This window comes from Pipra filicauda, unplaced genomic scaffold (assembly GCF_003945595.2).
Source record: "Pipra filicauda isolate LSUMZ 115617 unplaced genomic scaffold, ASM394559v2 scaffold566_size300873_pilon, whole genome shotgun sequence".
Lineage (NCBI taxonomy): Eukaryota > Metazoa > Chordata > Aves > Passeriformes > Pipridae > Pipra > Pipra filicauda.
In genome coordinates this window covers 99,461-121,748 of record NW_024104716.1, presented here as the reverse complement: position 1 = coordinate 121,748, position 22,288 = coordinate 99,461, and the positions used below count along the sequence as shown (strand labels likewise).

The 22,288-nt window shown below is 58.8% G+C and overlaps 2 protein-coding genes across 4 annotated transcripts; both read left to right on the top strand.

The window, feature by feature from the left end:
* Positions 1–2,289: 2,289 nt before the first annotated feature.
* On the top strand, positions 2,290–6,637 carry TSPAN33 (tetraspanin 33). Of its 3 annotated transcripts, none has more exons than XM_027732741.2 (8): positions 2,290–2,440; positions 4,119–4,176; positions 4,299–4,426; positions 4,548–4,586; positions 4,671–4,766; positions 5,019–5,147; positions 5,592–5,753; positions 6,187–6,637. In XM_027732741.2, the coding sequence occupies exons 1-8, from the start codon at positions 2,336–2,338 to the stop codon at positions 6,286–6,288; spliced, it is 819 nt and encodes a 272-aa protein (XP_027588542.1). In that variant the 5' UTR covers positions 2,290–2,335; the 3' UTR covers positions 6,289–6,637. The 3 variants fall into 3 exon arrangements, with proteins under 3 accessions (XP_027588542.1, XP_027588541.1, XP_039243392.1); XM_027732740.2 differs by having other exon boundaries at positions 2,291–2,440; positions 4,512–4,586; XM_039387458.1 differs by having other exon boundaries at positions 2,334–2,406; positions 4,512–4,586.
* A 3,093-nt stretch (positions 6,638–9,730) lies between these two features.
* SMO (smoothened, frizzled class receptor) lies at positions 9,731–18,501 on the top strand. Its single transcript, XM_027732742.2, has 12 exons — positions 9,731–10,088; positions 13,413–13,618; positions 14,205–14,414; positions 14,495–14,667; positions 14,831–15,050; positions 15,142–15,265; positions 15,348–15,440; positions 15,626–15,734; positions 15,916–16,101; positions 16,433–16,581; positions 16,667–16,801; positions 16,950–18,501. Exons 1-12 carry the CDS (start codon positions 9,851–9,853, stop codon positions 17,471–17,473), a joined length of 2,367 nt encoding a protein of 788 aa, XP_027588543.2. The 5' UTR covers positions 9,731–9,850; the 3' UTR covers positions 17,474–18,501.
* The last annotated feature ends 3,787 nt before the right edge of the window (positions 18,502–22,288 follow it).

Below are 22,288 nucleotides of genomic sequence, written 5' to 3'. Positions count from 1 at the left end.
GGGGTCCCGGGAGGGTCCCCATGCAGGGATGGAGTGTGGGGTGTCCCGGGGGGTCCCCATACACCCCCACACCCCCCCGGCCGCTGCACGGTGCGGCCAAAGGCTGGGAGGGGTGGCCCCGCCCCAGACACGGCCCCTCCCACGCGAATCCCAGGGCGAGGGCCGGGGGGAATTTGGGACTCCGCGGGGCTTCCCCGGCTGCTGTTCAGCCCTTCCTCCTCTTCCTCTTCTTCCTCCTCCACCTGGCGGTCACTGCGGCTCAGAGCGGGGGCCTCAGAGCCTCCCTTCTCCCTCCTTCCCTGCACGTGCCCTCCTGCTCATCCCTGCCCCCGTCCCATCCCCATCCCATCCCATCCCATCCTGGATTATTAATCTGGACACAGATCTCACACCTGGATTTATTAATCTGATGGGTGAACGTGTAGATCTGTTGGGAGACAAGTGGATGGACACCTAGATCTGATGGGTGGAATCCTAGATCTGATGGGTGGAATCCTAGATCTGATGGGTGGAATCCTGGATCTGATTGGAAACACATAGATCTGATGGATGGACACATAAATCTGATGCATGGACACCTGGATCTTTTGGAAAACACATAGATCTGGTGGGTGGACACATAGATCTGGTGGGAAACATGAAGATCTGATGGATGGACACATAAATCTGATGCATGGACACCTGGATCTTTTGGGAAACGCATAGATCTGGTGGGTGGACACATAGATCTGATGGGAAACATGAAGATCTGATGGATGGACACGTAGATCTGGTGGGTGGGCACATAGATCTGGTGGGAGGGCACACAAATCTGATGGATGGACACCTGGATCTTTTGGGAAACACATAGATCTTGTGGGTGGACACATAAATCTGGTGAGTGGACATGTAGATCTGATGGATGGACACGTAGATCTTCTGGGAAACACACAGGTCTGGTGGGTGGACACACAGGTCTGATGGATGGACATACAGATCTGACAGGAGGAAGTGCATCCTTCGTCTTCATTGCTGGGGCAGAAGCACTTCTGTGGGGACCAGGGATGGTTCAACCCCACCAAGATCTCATGTGCTGCCTGAGGGGACTCTCTGGAGACCCACCAGCATCAACCACAGCGTTCCTGGGGGTCATGGGGGCTTCTTCCAGCAGCATCCAAAGGAAATGCCTGCTTGGGCAGCGGGATCTGGGGCTGGATGGTGGCTCTTTGGTGGCACCTTGGTGACCCTAAAAGCACGAAGGGGGTTTTTGGTTTTGGTTCCTCTGTCTGAAGAAGCTTCCTCCAGGAAGGGCTGTGCCAGCACCAGCAGCTGCTTCCTGGGGATTTCCAGCCGTGACAAGCCCTGGAGGAGAAGAAAAGACGAGCCCTCAAAGAGAAATAATATAAAATGGAGTAATAATAATAATAAATTAACTAGTAACTGCGGTATGGTGCTTCCCCCAAGCAAAGGGACCTCGTGCCACACTGATGGGACAAGGTGACAGCTCTTGTCTCTGCCCACACTAGCCAAGAAAACTGAAATGTGATTAAAAAAAATAGGGTAAAACCCAGCAAAAAAAAAAAAAAAAAAAAATGGGATTTGAGGGTTGGATCCTGTCTGGGAAGGGACCCACTGCTTCCTTGCATCCCGTGATCCACCCAAGCTTCCCAGTTTTAGTAGCAGAGAGGAGATTTGATGGGTTTGGGGCTCCCATTTCCCCGTGTCAGAGAGGTCACCGGGGATGCAGTGTAGGCACTGAAGGTTTTTGGGCTGATTTCAGCAAATTTGTCTCGAAGCCTCACCCACGTCCTTTCCTAAAAACCCCGCATCACCTCAGCTGGTCACGCTTAGGGGCGAGGACTCTCCCGTGTCCCTCCGAGGGAGAGAGAAATCAATGATTAATTTCAATTACAGCGGCGCAATTCCACAATCCCCCTCCCCGTCCGGGATTCTCCTTGGCAGGGGTCGCACAGTGTGGGCAGTTTCGGGGCGGCGGGATGATGCCGGCGGGATCGGGATCGGGATCGGGAGCGGGAGCGGGAGCGGGAGCGGGCGGGAGCGGGAGCGGGATCGGGATCGGGAGCGGGAGCGGGAGCGGGAGCGGGAGCGGGAGCGGGCCCGGGCTGCGCTGGCCCCTTAAGGCGCGGACAGGTGCGGCGGGGCTGAGTGACGGGGCGGGCAACCAATGGAGAGGCAGAGGGCGGGCGGACGGGCCAATGAGCGGGCGGGAAGGGGAGGGGGCGGGTCGTGGGCCGGCGGCTCCCGCGGCGGGGCCGAAGCGGGGCCGGAGCCGGAGGGGACGGGGACGGGTTGGCCCCGCTCGGCCCCGCTCGGCCCCGCTCGGCCCCGCTCGGCCATGGCGAGGCGGGCGGCGGCCCCCGCCAGGCCCCTGGGGGATGATTTCTCCTTCGTGAGCCCGGTGGTGAAGTACGTGCTCTTCTTCTTCAACCTGCTCTTCTGGGTGAGTGCGGGGTGGGGGGGAACAGCAGGACCTTGGAACTGTCCCCACCCCTGGACCCTATTGGGACACCCCATCCCCAGGACCCCACCCTGACCACCCATTCCCGAGGGACCCCCGGGCACTGGGGCTGTCCCCATTCCTGGACCTAATTGGGACCACCCCATCCCCAGAGACCCCTGAATCCCCCCCCATCCCCGGGAACTCACCGTGACCCCCCCACTCCCGAGGGACTCCCGGACCCCGGGGCTGTCCCCATCCCTGGCCCCTATTGGGATACCCCATTCCCAGGGACCTACCAGGGCACCCCATTCCTGAGGGACCGAGAGACCCTGGGGCTGCTCCATCCCTGAACCCCACTGGGACCCCCCCCCATCCCCAGAAACCCACCTTGACCCCCCATTCCCGAGGCACTCCCGGCCCCTGGAACTGTGCCCACTCCTGGACCCTGCTGGGACCCCTCATCCCCAGGGACCCACCGGGACACCCCGTCTGCAGGGTCCCATTGGAGGCCTCTGGGACCTGCCCCATCCCTGGACCTAATTGGGACCCCCCTTCATCCCTGAGATCCCCACAGTGCCCCCCACCCTCAGGACCCCACTGGGAACCCCTGACTCTGGGGCTGTCCCCATCCCTGAACCCCATGGGGAGCCACTATCCTCGGGATCCCCGGACTCTCCCTGTCCCTGGTACCCCCACTGTGACCCCCCCATTCCCGAGGGACCCCCAGCCCCTGGGACTGTCCCCACCCCTGGACCCCACTGGGACCCCCATCCCCGGACTCCCGTGGGATCCCATTGGAGCCCCTCCATCCCTGGGACCCCATCAAGGACCCCCTCAGACCCTGGGACTGTCCCCACCTCCAGGACACCACTGGGACCCCCACACGACCCCAGCCCCAAGACCCCACTGGGACATCCCCTTATCGCTGGGAGGTGGAGGATTCCCACATTTCCAGAGGGGTTCGGGAGTCTTTTGGGCCCCCACCATCTCCCCAGGACCCATCCTGGCCCCAGCCCACCCGGGGGACACCTCACGTGTGGAAGTCACGTGGTTTTCTGTGTTTTGAGGCTTTTGTGATTTTTTTCTAATATTTTTGAAGTTCTTTTATGTTTTAAGGATTTTTTTAACGTTTTGAGAATTTTTTTGTGCTGTGGTTTTTTTTGGTTTTTTTTAAGTTTTGGGGACTCTTTTACTGCTTGGGGGGATTTATTTTGTTTGCTCGTTTGTTTTGGGGGGCCTTTTTGTTCCTGCTTTCGCGGGGTGTTTTTTGGAGGGTGGTGTTTTTTTCGGGGGGTTGTTTCCGTGTTCGCAGTCGTGTTTTTGAGGAAGTTTCTCGCTGCCGATAAACCACGTCCCTCTGTCCAGTCACCCGTAGCAGAACAGGGCTGGTGTGGACAGAGGTGGCCTCCCAGGGGGTGGGGACAGAGGTGGCCGCCCAGGGGGTGGGGACAGAGGTGGCCTCCCAGGGGGTGGGGACAGGTGTGACCTCCCAGGGGGTGGGGACGCGGTGGGCACCGTGTCCATCTGCAGGTGACAAGAGGAAACTGAGGCAGCAGGTCCAGCTCTGGTTCCCCATTTGCAGCCCTGACTCTGGGGGGGCCTCAGCCGGGCCCCCGGGTGTGGGATGGGGGTGGTGGTGCCCGGGGGGGCTCACAAACCCCCCCATCCTGCTCTGCAGATGATCTCCATGGTGATGGTGGCCGTGGGGGTCTACGCCCGGCTGCTGAAACACGCAGGTGAGGTTGGGGGGCTACTTACCCGGGGCTGATCCCGAGCCAGCACCACAGTCGGGGCTGCCCCATCCCTGGGGGACCCCGGGGGCTCTGTGGGGGCTGCCAGTGACAGCTCCTCGTGACAGAGGCAGCCATGGCCTGCCTGGCAGTGGACCCCGCCATCCTCCTCATCGTGGTCGGCGTCCTCACCTTCCTCATCACCTTCTGCGGCTGCATCGGCTCCTTGCGGGAGAACATCTGCCTGCTGCAGACGGTGAGGCCCTCCTGGGGGACCCTCCTGGGGGGATCTCGGCCTCTCTCCCCTGGTCCCCTCGCCGCCACACTCCTCTCTCCCGCAGTTCTCCGCCTGCCTGACCGTCGTGTTCCTCCTGCAGCTGGCGGCCGGCGTGCTGGGCTTCGTCTTCTCCGACAGGGTACGGTGGGGGGAGCAGAGGGAGGGCTGGGTGACCCCAGTCCTGTCCTGCTGGGTGACAACCCCGCTGGTGTCCGCCCTGCAGGCACGAGGGAAGGTCAGCGAGATCATCAACGGGGCCATCGTGCACTACCGGGATGACCTGGACCTGCAGAACCTCATCGACTTCGGGCAGAAGGAGGTGAGGGGGCTCTGGGGTTTTCCTCTGACAAACGTGTCCCCACTCCTGGGTCAGGCTTAAATCCGTGGGGTGCTGCAGGCTGGGGATGGTTGGTGGCTTCTCCGTGAGGATTTGATGTTCATGGTGATGCTGTTCAGGCAGGCTGGGGAGAGCAGGAGGAAAAGGGGGTGGGGGAAGAGAAACACCCCTCGGTGTCCTGTCCCCCCGGGCACTGTCCCTGTCCCTGCTGAGCGCTCCGTGCCCTTCCCACAGTTCAGCTGCTGCGGGGGCGTGTCCTACAAGGACTGGTCCCAGAACATGTACTTCAACTGCACCGCCACCAACCCCAGCCGGGAGCGCTGCTCCGTCCCCTTCTCCTGCTGCCTGCACGACGCCAACCAGGTGAGTCCTGGGGGGACCCCGGGTGGCCTCGGGGAACGCCCCCACTCAGTGCCTCTTCCCCCCATCCCTTGGGGCTGCGCTGAGCCTGGGGCCCCCTCCCAGGGAGAGGGAACACACCGATGGCAATGTATGGAACCCCATCCTGCCCTCTGGGTTTGGGTCCCCCATTCCACTCTCCGGGTTTGGGGACTCCCAGGTGAGGTTACTGTGATGAGGTGGTGGTGAATTCCCCCACGCTGCCCCCAGGGATTGTCCCTTTTTGGAGCTGGGAGTGTTTAGGGGGCCTGGCTCTGGAGGGATGGGGTGGGAACACATGAGGAAGGGACACCCCGCTTGACACTAAGGTGAGGGCAGAGCTCCTGGTCACCCCACAGCTACCCCCCAAGAGCAGGGACCCCGGTGTGAGCTGTCCCCAACCCCTCTGTGCCCTGTCCTCCCTCCCAGACCGTCATCAACACCATGTGTGGCCACGGGATGCAGGACAAGGGCTACCTGGAGGCCAGTGCCTTCATCTACACCAACGGCTGCATCGACAAGCTGGTCAACTGGATCCACAGCAACCTGTTCCTGCTGGGGGGCATCACCCTGGGGCTGGCCCTCCCCCAGGTACAGGGGTCCCCGGGGACTGGGGGGGAGAAGGATCCGTCCCGCAGCTCCACTTTGTGCTCCATCTCATTTGGGAGTTGCCTTAAGGATGTGGTTAATCCCAGGGGGATGTCCGGGCAGGATTTTGGGTGAGGGAACAGTGCAAATATTGGGCACAGGGGGCACAGGGGTGACAGTGCCTGGTATCCCTCAGCATCTCCCTCTCATGTTCCTCTTTTTCTCTCTCTCCTTTCTCTTTTTCTCTCTCTCCCCTTCCCCTTTCTCTCTCTTTCCCCTTCCTCTTCTCTTTTCCATCTCTCCTTCCTCTCTCCCTTCCCCTTCCTCTTCCCCTCCCCTCCTTCTTCCCCTCCCTCTCTCTTTGCCCTTCCCCTTCCTTCTCTCTCCTCCTCCTCTCCCTCCTCTTTCCCCTCTCCCTCTCCTCCCTCCTCTCCAGCTGGTGGGCATCATCCTGGCTCAGCTCCTCATCAACCAGATCCGAGACCAGATCAAGCTGCAGCTCTACAACCAGCAGCACCGGGCAGACCCCTGGTACTGAGCTGGCGTCCGTCCGTCCCACGGCACAGCGGCGGCTCCCGGCACCTCAACAGCTGTCTTCCCAACCCCGGATCCATGGGAAGAGCTGAGGGGGCTTTGCTGGAGAAGAGGGAGGTAGGAGCAGGCTGTGGATCCGTGGTGGCCGCTGTGCTGCGGAGAGGGACGCGCAGGGACACTGGAGACTCGGTGCCTTTGGTAGCCGGTGACGGGCTCGGCCGGGACGTGCCGAGCTGCTGTGCCCTGTTTTGGGGCCTGACCCAGCCCCAGAACCACTGTCTGTCTGTCTGTCTGTCTGTCCTGCTGGGGCACAGGTCGTGCACAAAGGTTTGCACTGGGATGTGCTTCCCATCTCTGCGTGTGCTGGAGATGGGCATTTGTCTGTCTGTCTGTCTGTCCACGCACCGAGCTGCCTTTGCCCAAGGTGGGCTCCAGAACTGGGGACGTTCCCGCCATCGCCAGGTGCCACCAACCCTGTCGGCTCCATCTCAGTGTCCCAGACAGGGCTGGGAGCAGGAGCCATTGGCACAGGAGGGCTGATCCATGGGTGCTTCCTCAGCTGAGGGCGGAGGTCCCGTCTGTGCTCGGGGTGCTGGGCCCTTCCATAGGGTGCTGAGCCCCTCCACAGGGAGCTGGGCCCCTCCATAGGGAGCTGGGCCCCTCCATAGGGTGCTGAGCCCCTCCACAGGGTGCTGAGCCCCTCCACAGGCTGCTGGGAGGGGCCAGGTGCTGGGCCCCTCCATAGGGTGCTGAGCCCCTCCACAGGGAGCTGAGCCCCTCCACAGGGAGCTGAGCCCCTCCACAGGGTGCTGAGCCCCTCCACAGGCTGCTGGGCCCCTCCATAGGGTGCTGAGCCCCTCCATAGGGTGCTGAGCCCCTCCACGGGGTGCTGAGCCCCTCCACAGGGAGCTGAGCCCCTCCACAGGGTGCTGAGCCCCTCCACAGGGAGCTGAGCCCCTCCACAGGGAGCTGAGCCCCTCCACAGGGAGCTGGGCCGCTCCATAGGGTGCTGAGCCCCTCCACAGGGTGCTGAGCCCCTCCATAGGGTGCTGAGCCCCTCCACAGGGAGCTGAGCCCCTCCACAGGGTGCTGAGCCCCTCCATAGGGAGCTGGGCCCCTCCACAGGGAGCTGGGCCCCGCCTGGAGTCAGTGCCAGGCTGTGAAGTTCCCTTGGCTTTCATGGAGAATAAAGAGACGAGTCCGGACGCTCCGATCCCTGCGCGGGGGCTGCTGGATCACGGGGGGTGGGACACCCTGGATGGGGACAGGGGGAGGCCACCCCTATCCCGTGCCCTTATCCCGTGCCATATCCCGCATCTCCCTCCCCAAACGAGGGAAGGGGAAGGAGGCGAGGGGCAGCAGAGCCTGCGGGAAGCGGTGCAGCGGCTCCACCTCGGCCCCGCCGCGTTCCGGAGCTGTCGTAAACCGTGGGTGGAGTTTTTTGGGATTTCCCCCCCCCCCCCCCCCCTTCTAATTTTCCCTTCTGCTCAGGCTGGGTGGTCCCTCCCGCGGAGGGAGTCGGGATGCGGCCCAGCTCCAGCTCTTTGTGTGCGGCCGGGAGGCACCGGCGGCTCTCCCAAAAGAAAAAAAAAAAAAAAGAAAAAAACACCAACCCCGTTCTCTTCCCCAAAAATCCGCCTCGTCCCCCCGCCAAAAGGGGGGTTGTTACCCAAAAAAAACCCCATTTCTCCCCCCAGAAGTGACTGTTCCTCTGAGGAACGACACCTCCCCATGAAAAAAAAAAAGTGATTTCTCCCCCCTCAAAAGTTAGTTTTCTCCTCAAAACTTCCCCCCCAAAGAGCTAATTCTCCCCCAAAAAGCGAGTTTATTCCAAAAAGTAGCTGCTCTCCCAAAAACTGGCTTATCACCCCAAAAAACCTATATTTTCTCCCCCTCAAAAACGCTGTCTTTTCTCCCCCCCCCAAAACCCCTGTCTTTTCTTGCCAAAAAGTAACTTTTCTCCCCAAAAAGCAACTTTTCTTCCCCCAAAAGGGACTTCTGTCCCCAAAAAGTGACTTTTTCTCTCTTAAAAGGCGTCTTTTGTCACCCCCAAAGTGACTTCCCCCCCAAAAAAGGTAACTTTCCCCTAAATAAAGGAACTTTCCTCTGCAAAAATCAACTTTATTCCCCCCCAAAACCTGTTTTGTCTCCTAAAAGTGACTTTTACCCCAAAAATGTAGCTTTCCCATCAAACAAGTAACTTTTCTCCTCAAAAAAAGTGGCTTTTGTTCCCTAAAAGTGACTTTTACCCCCCAAAAAAGTAACTTTTCTCCCCCCAGAAGTGACTATTGTTCCCAGAAAACTTTTCTTCCTCCAAAAGTGACTTTTATCCCCAAATGGAAACTTTTCTCTCCTGGTCAAGTGACTTTTTTCCCTCAAAAACCAAGTTTTCTCCTCCCCAAAGAGAACTCACAAGAAGGAACACTTTCCTCACTTTTTAGTGACTTTTTCCCTCACAAAAAGTGACTTTTTCCTCACAAGAAGGAACTTTTTTCTTCCATGAAGGAACTTTTCCTTCCAAAAAGTAACTTTTTCCTCCCCCAAAGTGACTTTTCTTTACAAAACCCCCAACTTTTCCCTCACTTTTTAGCGACTTTTTCCTCACAAACAGGAACTTTTTCCTCACAAAAGGGAACGTTTTCCTTACAAAAAGGAACCATTTCCTCACAGAAGTGATTACTTCCACACCCAGTGACTTTTTAAACTCACAAAACTTGACTTTTTCCTCACAAAAAGTAAGGTTTTCCTCACAAAAGTGACTTTTTCCTCAAAAGGAACAACCTTTTCCTCATACAAAGGGACTTTTTCTTCACAAAAATTGCATTTTCCCTACACAAGTGTGAACTTTTTCCTCGCAAAAAGGAACTTTTTCCTCCCCTGACTCTTCCCCGACAAACAAAAAAAAAAAAAAAAAGGGTGACTTTTTCCCGACAAAAAGCGATTTTTCTCCTCACAAAAGCGAACTTTCCCCTCACATTCACCTCCCTTTTTTCCTCACGCAAAAAAGGGGACTTTCTCTTCACAAAAAAACCCGCAGTTTCCCCTCCGCGAAAGCGACTTTTTTCCTGCCAGAAAGGAACTTTTCCCTCGCCCTAAGCCCGCTTTTCCTCCCCCAAAACCCGCTTTCCCCCTGTTTTTCCTCCTCGAGCGTGGCTTTTTTCCCTCACGAAACGGAACTTTCTCCTCGCCTGAGCGACTTTTCCCTCACGAAAAAAAACAACAACAAAAAAACAAACAACCGCGGCTTTTCCCTCGCCCTGAGCGACTTTTCGTCCCGAAGAGACTTTCCCCTCGGCTCCCAGCGACTTTTCGCTCACAAAGAGGCGAGTTTCCCCTCCGGAGCCCGCGGCTCTCCCCTCACGCTCAGCCCCCCGGCCCTCCCTCGCTCCCTCCCCTCACGGAGCCCGCCCCGGCGGGGGGCGCGGGCCGGGCCGGGCCTGGGGCGGGGGCCGAGGCGGGGCAGGAGCCGCGGGGCCGCTCCGCTCCGCTCCGCTCGCTGCCGGCCGGCCCAACAAAGGCCATGGCGGTTCGCTGCGGGCCGCCCTGAGCCCGGCCGTGCCCCCGGGATGCGGCGCTGGGCCCTGGCCCTGGCGCTGGCGCTGGCGCTGGCGCTGGGCGGGCGCTGCCCCGCGGCCCCCAACGCCTCGGCCGGGCCCCCGCGCTGCCGCCGCCCCGCGCCCTGCGAGCGGCTCCGCTTCGGCGCCTGCCTGGGCTCCGCGCTGCCCTACGCCGCCACCTCCACGCTGCTGGCCAACGACTCCGCCTCGCAGGAGGAGGCGCACGGAAAGCTCCTGCTCTGGTCCGGTACGGGACCGGCACCGGGACAGGCCCGGGGTGGCCCCGGCGGGGTGCGGGGTTGTGGGGTGGAGAGGGGGGGACGGGCACGGGGGATGTGGGATTGAGGCGGTTTGGGGGGTGTTGGGGATGTTGAGGGGCTGGGGAGGGGTGAAGTGTAGGGGGGAGCGGTGTGGTGGGAGATGGGGGGGGAGCAGTGTGGGAAACCGTGTGGGAGGGGAGTGGGAAGGGGAAGGGTACAGAGGGGAGCAGTAGAGTGGGGGACAGGGGATGGGGGCGGTATAGGAAACTGTGTAGGAGGGGAGTGGGGACGGGGACAGTATAGAAAACTGTGTAGGAGGGGAGTGGGGATGGGGACAGTATAGGAAACTGTATAGGAGGGGAGTGGGGATGGGGACAGTATAGGAAACTGTATAGGAGGGAAAAGGGAATGAGGACAGTATAGAAAACTGTGTAGCAGGCGAGTGGGGATGGGGACAGTATAGAAAACTGTGTAGGAAGGGAAAGGGATGGGGACAGTATAGGAAACTGTATAGGAGGGGAAAGGGAATGGGGCCAGTATAGGAAACTGTAGGAGGGGAGTGGGGATGGGAACAGTAGAGAGGGGAGCAGTAGAATGGGGGACAGGGGATGAGTACTATGTAGGAGACTGTATAGCAGGGGAGTGGGGATGGGGACAGTATAGGAAACTGTGTATCAGGGGCCTGAGGATGGGGACAGTGTAGGAAACTGTAGCAGGGGAGTGGAGATGGGGACAGTATAGGAAACTGTGTATCAGGGGCCTGGGGATGGGAACAGTATAGGAAACCGGATAGGAGGGGAGTGGGGATGGGGACAGTGTAGGAAACTGTGTAGCAGGGGAGTGGGGATGGGGAAACTGTATATCGGGGGCCTGGGGATGGGAACAGTGTAGAGAGGAGCCGTAGAATGGGGTACAGTGATGGGTAAGTGGGGGACAGGAGATGGGTACAGTATAGAGGGGAGCAGGATGGTGAGGGACGGGATTGGTGCAGTAAAGAAAGCTGTATAGTAGGGACTGGAGATGGGTACAGTATAGAGGGGAGTGGTAGATTGGGGTACAGGGAATGGGTACAGTATAGAAAATTGTGTAGCAGGGGCCTGGGGATGGGTACAGAGTAGAAAACCATATCAGGGGACTGGGAGTGGGTACAGTGTAGAGGGGAGCAGTGTAGTGGGGTCCTGGGAATGTGTATGGTATAGAAGGGAGCAGAGTAGTGGGGGACAGAGGACAGCTACAGTACAGATAAACTATAGCAGGGGACTGGAGATGGGTACAGTATAGAGGGGAGGAGGAGAGGGGGGTACAGGGGATGGGTGCAGCATAGAAAGCTGCATAGCAGGGGAGTGGGGATGGGTGGAGTGTAGAGGGGAAGAGAAGAGTGGGGTACAGGGGATGGGTGAGTATAGAGGGTGAGCAGGATAGCAGGGCTCTGGGTGTTGGTGCAGTATAGGAAACTATTGCAGGAGAGTGGGGATGAGTGCTGTGTAGAGGGGGAGCAGGATAGTGGGGGACAGGGGGTAGGTACAGTGTACAAAACTGTATATGCAGATGGGTACAGCAGAGAGGGGAGCATGGGGTACAGGGGATGGGGATGGTATAGAGGGGGAGCGGTGTAGCAGGGGCCCAGGGATGGGTACAGTATAAAAAACTACAGGAGGGTCAGGTGATGGGGACAGTGGGGAGGGGGACAGGGGAGTGGAGGCTCTGGGTGGGTGCAGAAAATGTGTAGCAGGGGACAGGGAGCAGGTACAGTATAGAGGGGAGCACGATAGGGATAGGGGATGGGGTCAGTATAGAAAGCTGTATAGCAGGGGAATGGGGATAGTTGCAGCACAGAGGGGAGCAGTAGGTTGGGGTACAGGAGATGAGTGCAGTATAGTGGGGTGAACACTACAGAAAACTGTATAGTGAGGACTGAAGATGGGTACAGGAGAGGGGCATGGTATAGAGGAGGAACAGTATAGCATTGCCCCAGGGATGGGTACACTATAGAAAACTACAGCAGGGGACAGGGGATGGGTACATATAGAGGGGAGCAGTATAGGGAGAGATTGGGGATGAGTACAGTATAGAAAACTGTAGAGCAGGGGCCTGGGGATGGCTTCAGTGCAGAGGGGAGCAGTAGAGGGGTACAGGAGATGGGTACAGTGTAGGGAAGGAGCAATACAGTGGGGGTCTGAGGGGGGTACAGTATAGAGGGGGTCTGGGAATGGATACAGTACAGAAAACTGTATAGCAAGGACTGCAGATGGGTACAGTATAGAGGGGAGTGGGGTACAGGGGATACAGCAGAGAGAGGAACAATGTAGTGGGAGACTGGGGATGTGTACAGCAGAGGGGGCCAAGGTAGAGTGCAGAGGGGGAGCAGTATAGCAGGGGACAGGGGATGGGTGCAGTATAGAGGGAGCAGTGTAGCAGGGGACCATGGATAGGTGCAGTACAGAGGGGAGCAGTGTAGCAGGGGACCATGGATAGGTGCAGGATAGAGGGAGCAGTGTAGCAGGGGACCATGGATAGGTGCAGTACAGAGGGGAGCAGTGTAGCAGGGGACAGGGGATGGGTGCAGTACAGAGGGAGCAGTGTAGCAGGACACCATGGATAGGTGCAGTACAGAGGGGAGCAGTGTAGCAGGACACCATGGATAGGTGCAGGATAGAGGGAGCAGTGTAGCAGGACACCATGGATAGGTGCAGTACAGAGGGGAGCAGTGTAGCAGGACACCATGGATAGGTGCAGTACAGAGGGGAGCAGTGTAGCAGGACACCAGATACAGAGGGGAGCAGTGTAGCAGGACACCATGGATAGGTGCAGGATAGAGGGGAGCAGTGTAGCAGGACACCATGGATAGGTGCAGGATAGAGGGAGCAGTGTAGCAGGACACCATGGATAGGTGCACTATAGAAGGAGCAGTATAGCAGGACACCATGGATAGGTGCAGTACAGAGGGGAGCAGTATAGCAGGACACCATGGATAGGTGCAGTACAGAGGGGAGCAGTATAGCAGGGGACCATGGATAGGTGCACTATAGAAGGAGCAGTGTAGCAGGACACCATGGATAGGTGCATATAGAAGGAGCAGTGTAGCAGGACACCATGGATAGGTGCAGTACAGAGGGGAGCAGTATAGCAGGGGACCAGAGCTGAGCCCCTGGTGGCACATGGGGCACCCCAGAGGTGTTACAGACTGTCCCAGTGCAGTGTGTGGGTGCTGGTGCTCCCCACCACCACCCCTGGGCTCTGCCCCTTCCCTGTGGGTGGGGGGAAGGCAGGAGGTGGGTGTGCCCGGGGGGGTGACAGCGCTGTCCCCGCAGGCCTGCGCAACGCCCCGCGCTGCTGGGACGTCATCCAGCCCCTGCTCTGCGCCGTCTACATGCCCAAGTGCGAGGATGGGCAGGTGGAGCTGCCCAGCCAGACCCTGTGCCAGGCCACCCGGGCGCCCTGCACCATCGTGGAGCGCGAGCGGGGCTGGCCCGACTTCCTCAAGTGCACGACCGACCGCTTCCCCGAGGGCTGCCCGGTACGACACGGGGGGGCCCTGCCAGGCTGCCTCCTCACGGGGCAGCGGGGGAAAAAACATCACTTCTTGGGAAGGGAAAGTGGCTTTTGGGAGGAGAAAAGGGTCGGGGTTGTTCAGCCTGGAGAAGGGAAGGCTCGAAGGAGATCTTGAGCCCCTTCCCGTGCTTAAAGGGGCTCCAAGAGAGATGGAGAGGGACTTGGGACAAGGGATGGAGGGACAGGACACAGGGAATGGCTTCCCACTGCCAGAGGGCTGGGTAAGATGGGATATTGGGAAGGAATTGCTGGCTGGGAGGGTGGGGAGGCCCTGGCATAAGTTGCCCAGAGCATGTGTGGCTGCCCTTGGATCCCTGGAAGTGTCCAAGGCCAGGTTGGACAGGGCTTGGAGCAAGCTGTGATAGTTAAAGGTGTCCCTACCCATGGCAGGGGAGTTGGGACCGGATGAGCTTTAAGGTCCCTTCCAGCCCAAACCATTCCATGACGATCCAATGAAACCCAGCTATCCCCTGCCCTCTGCTGAGGACTGATGTCCCCCTTCACCGTGGGGGTGTCTCCTCCTCCTCACGGCCCCGTTTCTCCTCCGGCAGAACGAGGTGCAGAACATCAAGTTCAACAGCTCGGGGCAGTGCGAGGCGCCGCTGGTGCGCACGGACAACCCCAAGAGCTGGTACGAGGACGTGGAGGGCTGTGGCATCCAGTGCCAGAACCCGCTGTTCACCGAGAAGGAGCACCGCGAGATGCACATCTACATCGCCGCCTTCAGCTCCGTCACCATCTTCTGCACCTTCTTCACCCTGGTGAGACGCAGGGGGAGCGCGGGGAGGTGCCCCCGGAAGGGCACGGGGGCACCAAGCTGTCGCTCTCTCTGCCCCACCAGGCCACGTTTGTCGCCGACTGGAGGAACTCCAACCGCTACCCCGCCGTCATCCTGTTCTACGTCAACGCCTGCTTCTTCGTGGGCAGCATCGGCTGGCTGGCACAGTTCATGGACGGCGCCCGCAACGAGATCGTGTGCCGGGCCGACGGCACCATGCGGCTGGGGGAGCCCACGTACGTGCCGCCTCCATCCCCACGTGCTGAGAGGCGTCCCTGACACCAAAGAGGGCTTCTTGGGGTTTGCTGGCCTCTTGGGAGCCGGGGGGATGAGACCCCCTTCCTCCTCGCTGTCCCCTTGTGGAGGTGGGTGACGTTTCTGTCTCGCCTGCCCCCGTAGGTCCAACGAGACGCTCTCCTGCGTCATCATCTTCGTCATCGTTTACTACTCGCTGATGTCGGGAGTCATCTGGTTCGTCATGCTGACCTACGCCTGGCACACCTCCTTCAAGGCCCTGGGCACCACCTACCAGCCGCTGCTGGGCAAGACCTCCTACTTCCACCTCATCACCTGGTCCATCCCCTTCGTCCTCACCGTGGCCATCCTGGCAGTGGCGCAGGTAACGGGGTCACCATCCCGCGACGGTTCCCTCCCAGGGTGACGCCCACAGGGCCAGCTGACCCCCCTGTCCCTGTGCCCGTCTCTGCCAGGTGGATGGTGACTCTGTCAGTGGCATCTGCTTCGTGGGCTACAAGAACTACCGCTACCGAGCCGGCTTCGTCCTGGCGCCCATTGGGCTCGTCCTCATCGTGGGGGGCTATTTCCTCATCCGGGGTAGGTGTGGGCCCAACTCCCTGAGGGGGTGGGGGCACTGTGGGTGTCCCCCCACCCTCATCCCCTCATCCCTCCACCACAGGGGTCATGACGCTCTTCTCCATCAAGAGCAACCACCCCGGGCTGCTGAGCGAGAAGGCGGCCAGCAAGATCAACGAGACCATGCTGCGCCTGGGTAAGGGGGTCCATTGGCACCGTTCCCATGGGAACTGGGGCGGGAACTGAAGTCAGACAGCCCTTTCCAAGGGGTAGTGGCAATGGAGACAAAGATGCAGTGATGTGACACAGCCCCAGTGCAGCGTCTTTGCCCTGATGTCGCTGGGGTTTGGCTGAACCAAGCACATCCCACTTCTCTTCCAGGCATCTTTGGCTTCTTGGCCTTTGGCTTTGTCTTCATCACCTTTGGCTGCCACTTCTATGACTTCTTCAACCAGGCGGAGTGGGAGCGCAGCTTTCGGGAATACGTCCTGTGAGTGGGATGGGGATGGAGGGCGAGGGGGACACCAGTGGCATCCCAGCACCTCACACTGCTGAGTGGAGGTCCCCGTGTCCCCCACCGGTGCTGCCACCACATCTCCACCCTGCAGGGCTGTGGGGGGTCGTTGGTGTCCCCCCTGCTCACAGCCGGTGTCCCGTGTCTGTCCCCTCAGGTGCGAGGCCAACGTGACCATCGCCACACAGACCAACAAGCCCATCCCGGACTGTGAGATCAAGAACCGGCCGAGCCTGCTGGTGGAGAAGATCAACCTCTTCGCCATGTTCGGCACCGGCGTCTCCATGAGCACCTGGGTCTGGACCAAGGCCACCCTGCTCATCTGGAAGCGCACCTGGTGCAGGTGGGACACCCTGAGGGTGTCACCCCAGCTTCGTGGGGCCCTTCCCGCCCCATCCAACGTCCTGAGATGTTGGAAGATGTCCCCAGATATTTGTCCCTCAGCTCAGTGAGTTGTAGGCTCAGTGGTGTAGGAATGGGGTGGCCTGTCCCCCTTGGCAGGTGTCTCACACCCTGTTTGTGGGACACCTCCACCCCCAGGGGACCCATCCAGTGCATCCCCCAGACCGGTATCCCCGTCCAGAATGGGAGAGGGAGATGGGGAGGGTCCCTGTGCCCCTGGCTGTGACACCTGAGCCCCACCACATCCCTGCTCTGAGCCTCCATGTCCCCAGGCTGACGGGGCAGAGCGACGACCAGCCCAAGAGGATCAAGAAGAGCAAGATGATCGCCAAGGCCTTCTCCAAGCGCAAGGAGCTGCTGCGCGACCCGGGCCGGGAGCTGTCCTTCAGCATGCACACCGTGTCACACGACGGCCCCGTGGGTACGTGCCCGTGGGAGGGGACTGTCCCAGCAGCACCCCGGGGTCCCCAGTGCCCCCCTTTGACCAGACCCCCCTGTCATTGCAGCCGGTTTAGCCTTCGACATCAACGAGCCGTCGGCCGACGTGTCCTCGGCCTGGGCCCAGCACGTCACCAAGATGGTGGCCAGGAGAGGGGCCATCCTGCCCCAGGACGTCTCCGTGACGCCCGTGGCAACGCCTGGCAAGTTCCACGTGGGGAATTTCAGGGGGAAGGAGCTGGGCTGAGGGGTGTTGGGGATGTGCAGGGAGGCAGAGAGGGGGGCTGGGGCTGGCGGGGGGCACAGGGCAGGACGTGGCCGCTCTCACCTGCCCAATCCCACGTCCCGCAGTGCCACCGGAGGAGAGGGCCAACCTCTGGATCGTGGAAGCCGACGTCTCCCCCGAGCTGCAGAAGCGCAGCGGCCGCAAGAAGAAGCGGAGGAAGAAGAAGAAGGAGGTGGACCCAGGCCCTGAGCGCTGCCTGGGGGGCTCCACGGCCCCCCTGGCCCCCAGCACCGTCCCTCGCCTGCCCCGCCTGCCCCCCCAGCCCTGCCTGGTGGCCTTTGCCTCCGATGTCCTCCCGGGGCTCCCGCCCGGCCGGCCCGACGCCGCCTTCTCCGGGGTGCCGTGGGGTGGGCACCGCAGAGCCAACGTCTTCCACCTCGTCAGCAACCCCTTCTGCCCCGAGAGCGGGTCCCTGGAGGAGGAGAGCCCCGGGCCCAGCCCCGGGCACTGGCAGCACAACGGAGGCCCACTTTGGGCCCCCAACCCCGGGGGGCCGAGGACTCAGGGCCGCCGGGCCGGGCTGGCCCCCATCCACTCCCGGACCAACCTGGTGGACGCGGAGCTGCTGGACCCCGACTCGGACTTCTGAACCCATCAGGGTGCTGTGAGGGGATGGGGACGCCTGGGGTGAGATCCCAGGGCTCGGCCAGCACTGGCAGCCTGTGAGGGGACACCAGAACACACCTCATCCCACCAGGATCCATCCCGACAGCCCGGCACGGCCGAATTGTCCCATCAGAGCAGGCATTTCTCCCTCCATCACCCAGACTTGATGCACACCCCAGCCCAGCAAGAAAGGTTTTGGGGTTCCCTCCAGCATCACTGCAAGAAGAGAAACGGGCTGTCAGTGGAACAACCCCCCCCAGGTCCTGCAGGGATTTAAGGACAACGGGGACACTCCCTTTGCAGGGGACCAGCGGGACCAGCGGCGGGCGAGCGTAGATCAGGGTAGATTTTGGGGTGCTTTGTCCCACAGCTCTGCCCCACCCACAGCTAGAGGTACGTAGAGCTCACAGACACTTGTGCCAATAGGGATTTTTGTGTTACATTTCTTATTTTTTTGCTCTTTGTACGGGACGCCGGGCACGGCTCCGCTTGGGCGCTGCAGCCGGGAGCGGGGGGAGCCCAGTCACGGGGCGACAGCAGCATCATCCCTGGGGTGCACCCCTTTTTCCGGGCCCACCCCTCTTCCTTCAGGGGTCCCAAAGTGCCTTCCAGCTTCCCAGAGAGCTGAGCCAGACCCAAAGCAGAGAGGGTTGGTGGGATGGGAGATGGGAAGTGCCTTGGGGTGCACGGGCGCTCCCCGAGCCACGGTGCAAAAAACTCCCCAAAAAAACTTTGAAACCTCGGGGTCACCAACCCCCTGAGCAAACTTTTTTATTATTTTTTTAAGAACTCCCCCCCCCAAATTACAGGGAACCTGGCTGAGCCCCGAGGCAGGAGGACTCTGGTCCCTGCTGGTGTTTGTATCTGCCCATTATCCCTGTTCCTGTTTTTATCAGATCCCGGTAGGCTCCTGGTTTTCTCGCTATCCCAGTGACCTCCACGGGTTCATTTTTGCTGTGTAAAGGAAAACCCTCCTGTATCAGTATTAAATTTACCAAGTTTTCATTCCCAGTGGCTGCCTTGGGCTCTTTGAGGAGGGATCAGTGTGGGAAAACATCGGGGTGGGGGCTTGTCCTTTGTCCTAAAAAACCTCCAACTACTTTAAAAATTGCTAAAAGCTGCTTTAAGCTGCTTTAAAGTGCTTAAAACTGCTTTAAAGTGCCTTAGGAACTGCTTTAAAGTGCTCTGAACCCCCCGTTTCACCAGCACAAGGCAGGGGTGAGGGGCTGGAAATGCCTGTGGGGGAGATTTTTGGAGGCACTGGCCGGGCTCTGGCAGCAAAGTGGGAGCTCTGGGAGGGCCCTTTGCCAGCAGGTGGCACTACGGGCTTAAATATCCCCAAAAACCACTTTTGGGGGGCTGCTGGGTGCCTTGGTGGGGGTCCCACAAGGGCATCTGATCTTTCCCATGGTGCTGGGTGGATGGTGCTTTTTTGGGATAAATGCTGCTTTGGCAAAATATCCCTTTTTATTTCACTTGGGAATGATGCAGCCAAGTGCTGGGTTATCCCAGAGCCCAGACCCTGAAATTTGGGTGGAATTGGTCAGTGAAAGTGGCATTTTTCCGTTGTTTTTTGGAGAGCAGGATGGGCTCACTCTGCTCCAGAGTAAAGGCTGGGTTGCCCAGGGTGAAACAAAATGTTTATCTATCTTTTAATTTTTTTGGCCTTTTTTTTCTCTTTATATATACCTATATTTTATTTTTGTGGGCTTTTTTTCGTCTCCTTTTATGTATTTCATTTCTGTAGGTTTTCTATTCCTAAATGATTTGCCATTTTCAACCAAAAAGCTACAATTCTTAATTTTGGAAACAGCAGGAGATGTCGTGACACTGCCACATCCCCTCTGTTTTCCCTCCCCTTAAAAAAAAAACCCTCAGTTTGGCACACAGGGACAAAGCAGTGAGTTTTTAAGGAAGGAGAGAGCATTTATCCTGGGAAACACCCCATATTCCTCACTGGAGGCTTGGAAGATGGAAGCAGCGTGGAAAGATTGGGAGCAGTCACCAAACCTCACTATTTAAATAGTGATGATTTAAATAATGACGGTTAAAAGGGATGAAACACCACCCACCACGGGACAAATTCAGCCCAGTTCCTGATTCCTGCTTTTCCCTGGGGGCACTGAGCACCCACACCCAAAAGCAGCTGGTGCTCGTGGTGGGGATGCTGCTCAGGCTCAGGTTTTGCAGGAGAATAAGGATAATTGGGAATAAAAATGAAGAACTAGGTGGTGGGGAGGTGCCTTTGCCTTCCCTTTCCCACCTTACTCCTGTCAGGGGACAGGGATGGGGAGCACAGACACTGCCATGGGTTTCCTGAGTGAAACCCCATCCAGGGAACCACCCTTTGGAGCAGGGAAAGCCCTTGTGGTCGCCCACAACGGGATGTGGGACCAGGGAAGGGATGGGAGCCCCCCGGGGTGGCCGATCCAGGACAAGGCTGGATCACGTTTCCCTGAATTTTTCTGCAAGAGCATCATCTCCCTCCGACTCCTTCGGCACCAGTGAAGGTCCTGGCAAGTTTTAAGGAGCTGAGGGACAAACCTTCTCCCTTGGGTGACCCAGGTGTCACCCACTGGCTGCCAAAATCCAATTAATTTCCCTGGCTGTACCTCGAATGTCCTTGGGGAAAAGCTCAAATGCTCCCATGGGAAGTGCAGGAGATCAAACCACAGAGGGTCTCAGGTCTCCTCAGCACCCCCAGAGCTTTCACTGGGGCAAAGCAGGGAGAGTTCAAGAAATCTGGATGATATTCCCTGTGAATGCACTTAGCCACTCATCCCCAGGGACAAAGGCTGGCATTGTCCATCCGGCTGGTTGCCTTTGCCATAATTAAATGAAGGAGAACTCTGGATAGCCCAGGCTGGTCACAGGGATGTTGCCAGGAGGAATTGATGGCTGCAGGAAAATGGGATTGCTGGAATCAGATGGGCAAATGCTGAATCATCCGAAAGTCATCCAAAATTCCTCTCAGTGGGACAGAGGGACAATCAGAAGGGGCAATGTTATTGGGTGGTATTGATTTCCAGTTTGGAATTATATATCCTGGCAGGATGGCAACCGTCTTGTGGCGTCCAGGAGGGTGCTGGTGTCTTAAAGAATTGAAAAACTTCCATAGAAATCTCTTCTTTTCCCTCTTTTCTTCGTGCCTGGAAGGCTCAGCTGTTGCAGTGGTGCTGGGAAAAGCTTCCCTGCAGCTGGATCACTGTGGGGCTGGAGAGGAGCCGGTACCATCCCAGTTAACAGCAGCTTGGCTGCTTTGAACTGGGAGGAGGGAAGTGAAAAGGATCCACATGGAGCTGTCCTGCCCTCTGTCACACTCCTGGCTGCTGATTCCGTATTCCAGCACTGCTTTTAGGGCTGAACATCACAGGAATGGGCAAACCAGACTGTGGAAGTAATGAGTCCTGCCTCTGGCATTGCCACACGATGCCAACCATTCCCCATGGCATGGTGTGGTTGGATGGAGGATTTCAGGGAATGTGGCCAATCAGGAGGTGAATGGCTCAGCCACACTCGATTTTGTGGCTGTGGTGGGGGAGAAAAACTTGAGTTTTCCTTCTTTGTTTAAGATCAAAGCATGGGTGTCCACACAGAGCACCTGGGATTTCCTCCATCCTTCCTCCCTGGTTGTCACCTGCCAGAAAATCCCAGAACCCCTGAGGCTGGAAAAGCCCTCCCAGCCCATGGATCCCCCCTGGGCCCCATCCCCACCTTGGCCCCCAGCCCAGAGCACTGAGTGCCACGGCCAGGCCTTCCTGGGACACCTCCAGGGCTGGGCACTCCAAACCTCCCTGGGCAGCCCCTGCCAAGGCCTCCCCACCCTTTCCAGCAGGAAATTCCTCCTCAGCCCCAACCTGACCCTCCCCTGGCCCAGCCTGAGGCCGTTCCCTCTTGTCCCCTCTGTCCTCTTGAAGGCAAAGAGGAGACACATCTGACATCCATGTCTGACCTTGCTCTCCCCTCACCTTTGGGCTACGACTGGCTCCAGTTTGGGGGATAACGTGCCTGTGTCCCACCTCTGCTCCACCCCACCTGGGTGCCCAAGTGCCAGGCAAAGGCATCCCGGCCTCGCTGTCCTCCCCACGCCAGCCCCAACCTCCCTCTGGCACGGCTCTCACAGAGCCCTGACTGTTCCAGCTGCTCCATCCTCCCTCACCAAACAGCCTCTCCCTTCCTCTGCTGATATCCCTTGTTTTCCCAGATAAATCTCCGAGCACAGCCCAGCGCTTTGCTCCAGTCGTGGGGATCTCTGGAGGCTGTGACAGCGTCTGTTTAGGAGGGGTTTGTGCCGTGATGGGATGGAGACACATCCAGTTAGCCCCGGGGCTTTTGAGTGTGCTGAGATCAGGGTAGGACCTTTTTCCTGGGAAAACACCTCCCCATTTGAGGACTGCACTCTTTAAAAGGGCAGGAGGGTGAAGATCCCGAGCCAGGTGGGCGATGCTGGTCCAAAGGACCAAACTCGGGGTCAGGATTTTGCCTCGGTCGAGGGGGGGGCAAAACAACCTGGCTTTTTTCTGTCGGATCGGGAGATCTGTGGCACCGGGAGACGATAAATTCTGGAGGATTTCTGCCGGCTCCGGGTCAGCACAAGCCCCTCTCCGCAGCAGGAGCTGGGATTTGCTCGGAGCCTGCTCTGGTCTTGCAGCGTCGATGGAAGGGGAGGGATATTCGTCTGCCACAGCTTTAAATCCCTCCCACAGCGGCTTTCAAAGAGTTCTGTTTTCAAAGGCCCCCTCTGAGACTGAAATCAGCCCCGAGACCGAGTTTTCTGATGCTTGGCAGAGGGAGAAAC

Excerpts from the sequence above, each read along its gene's own strand:
- TSPAN33 (XM_027732740.2), top strand. The coding sequence starts at position 2,336 with ATGGCGAGGCGGGCGGCGGCCCCCGCCAGGCCCCTGGGGGATGATTTC. Across the intron at positions 4,427-4,511 it reads ACATCTGCCTGCTGCAGACG|TTCTCCGCCTGCCTGACCGT; the intron begins GTGAGGCCCTCC and ends TCTCTCCCGCAG. Across the intron at positions 5,148-5,591 it reads GCCTGCACGACGCCAACCAG|ACCGTCATCAACACCATGTG; the intron begins GTGAGTCCTGGG and ends CCTCCCTCCCAG.
- SMO (XM_027732742.2), top strand. The coding sequence starts at position 9,851 with ATGCGGCGCTGGGCCCTGGCCCTGGCGCTGGCGCTGGCGCTGGCGCTG. Across the intron at positions 13,619-14,204 it reads GCTTCCCCGAGGGCTGCCCG|AACGAGGTGCAGAACATCAA; the intron begins GTACGACACGGG and ends CTCCTCCGGCAG. Across the intron at positions 15,051-15,141 it reads CCATCCTGGCAGTGGCGCAG|GTGGATGGTGACTCTGTCAG; the intron begins GTAACGGGGTCA and ends CGTCTCTGCCAG.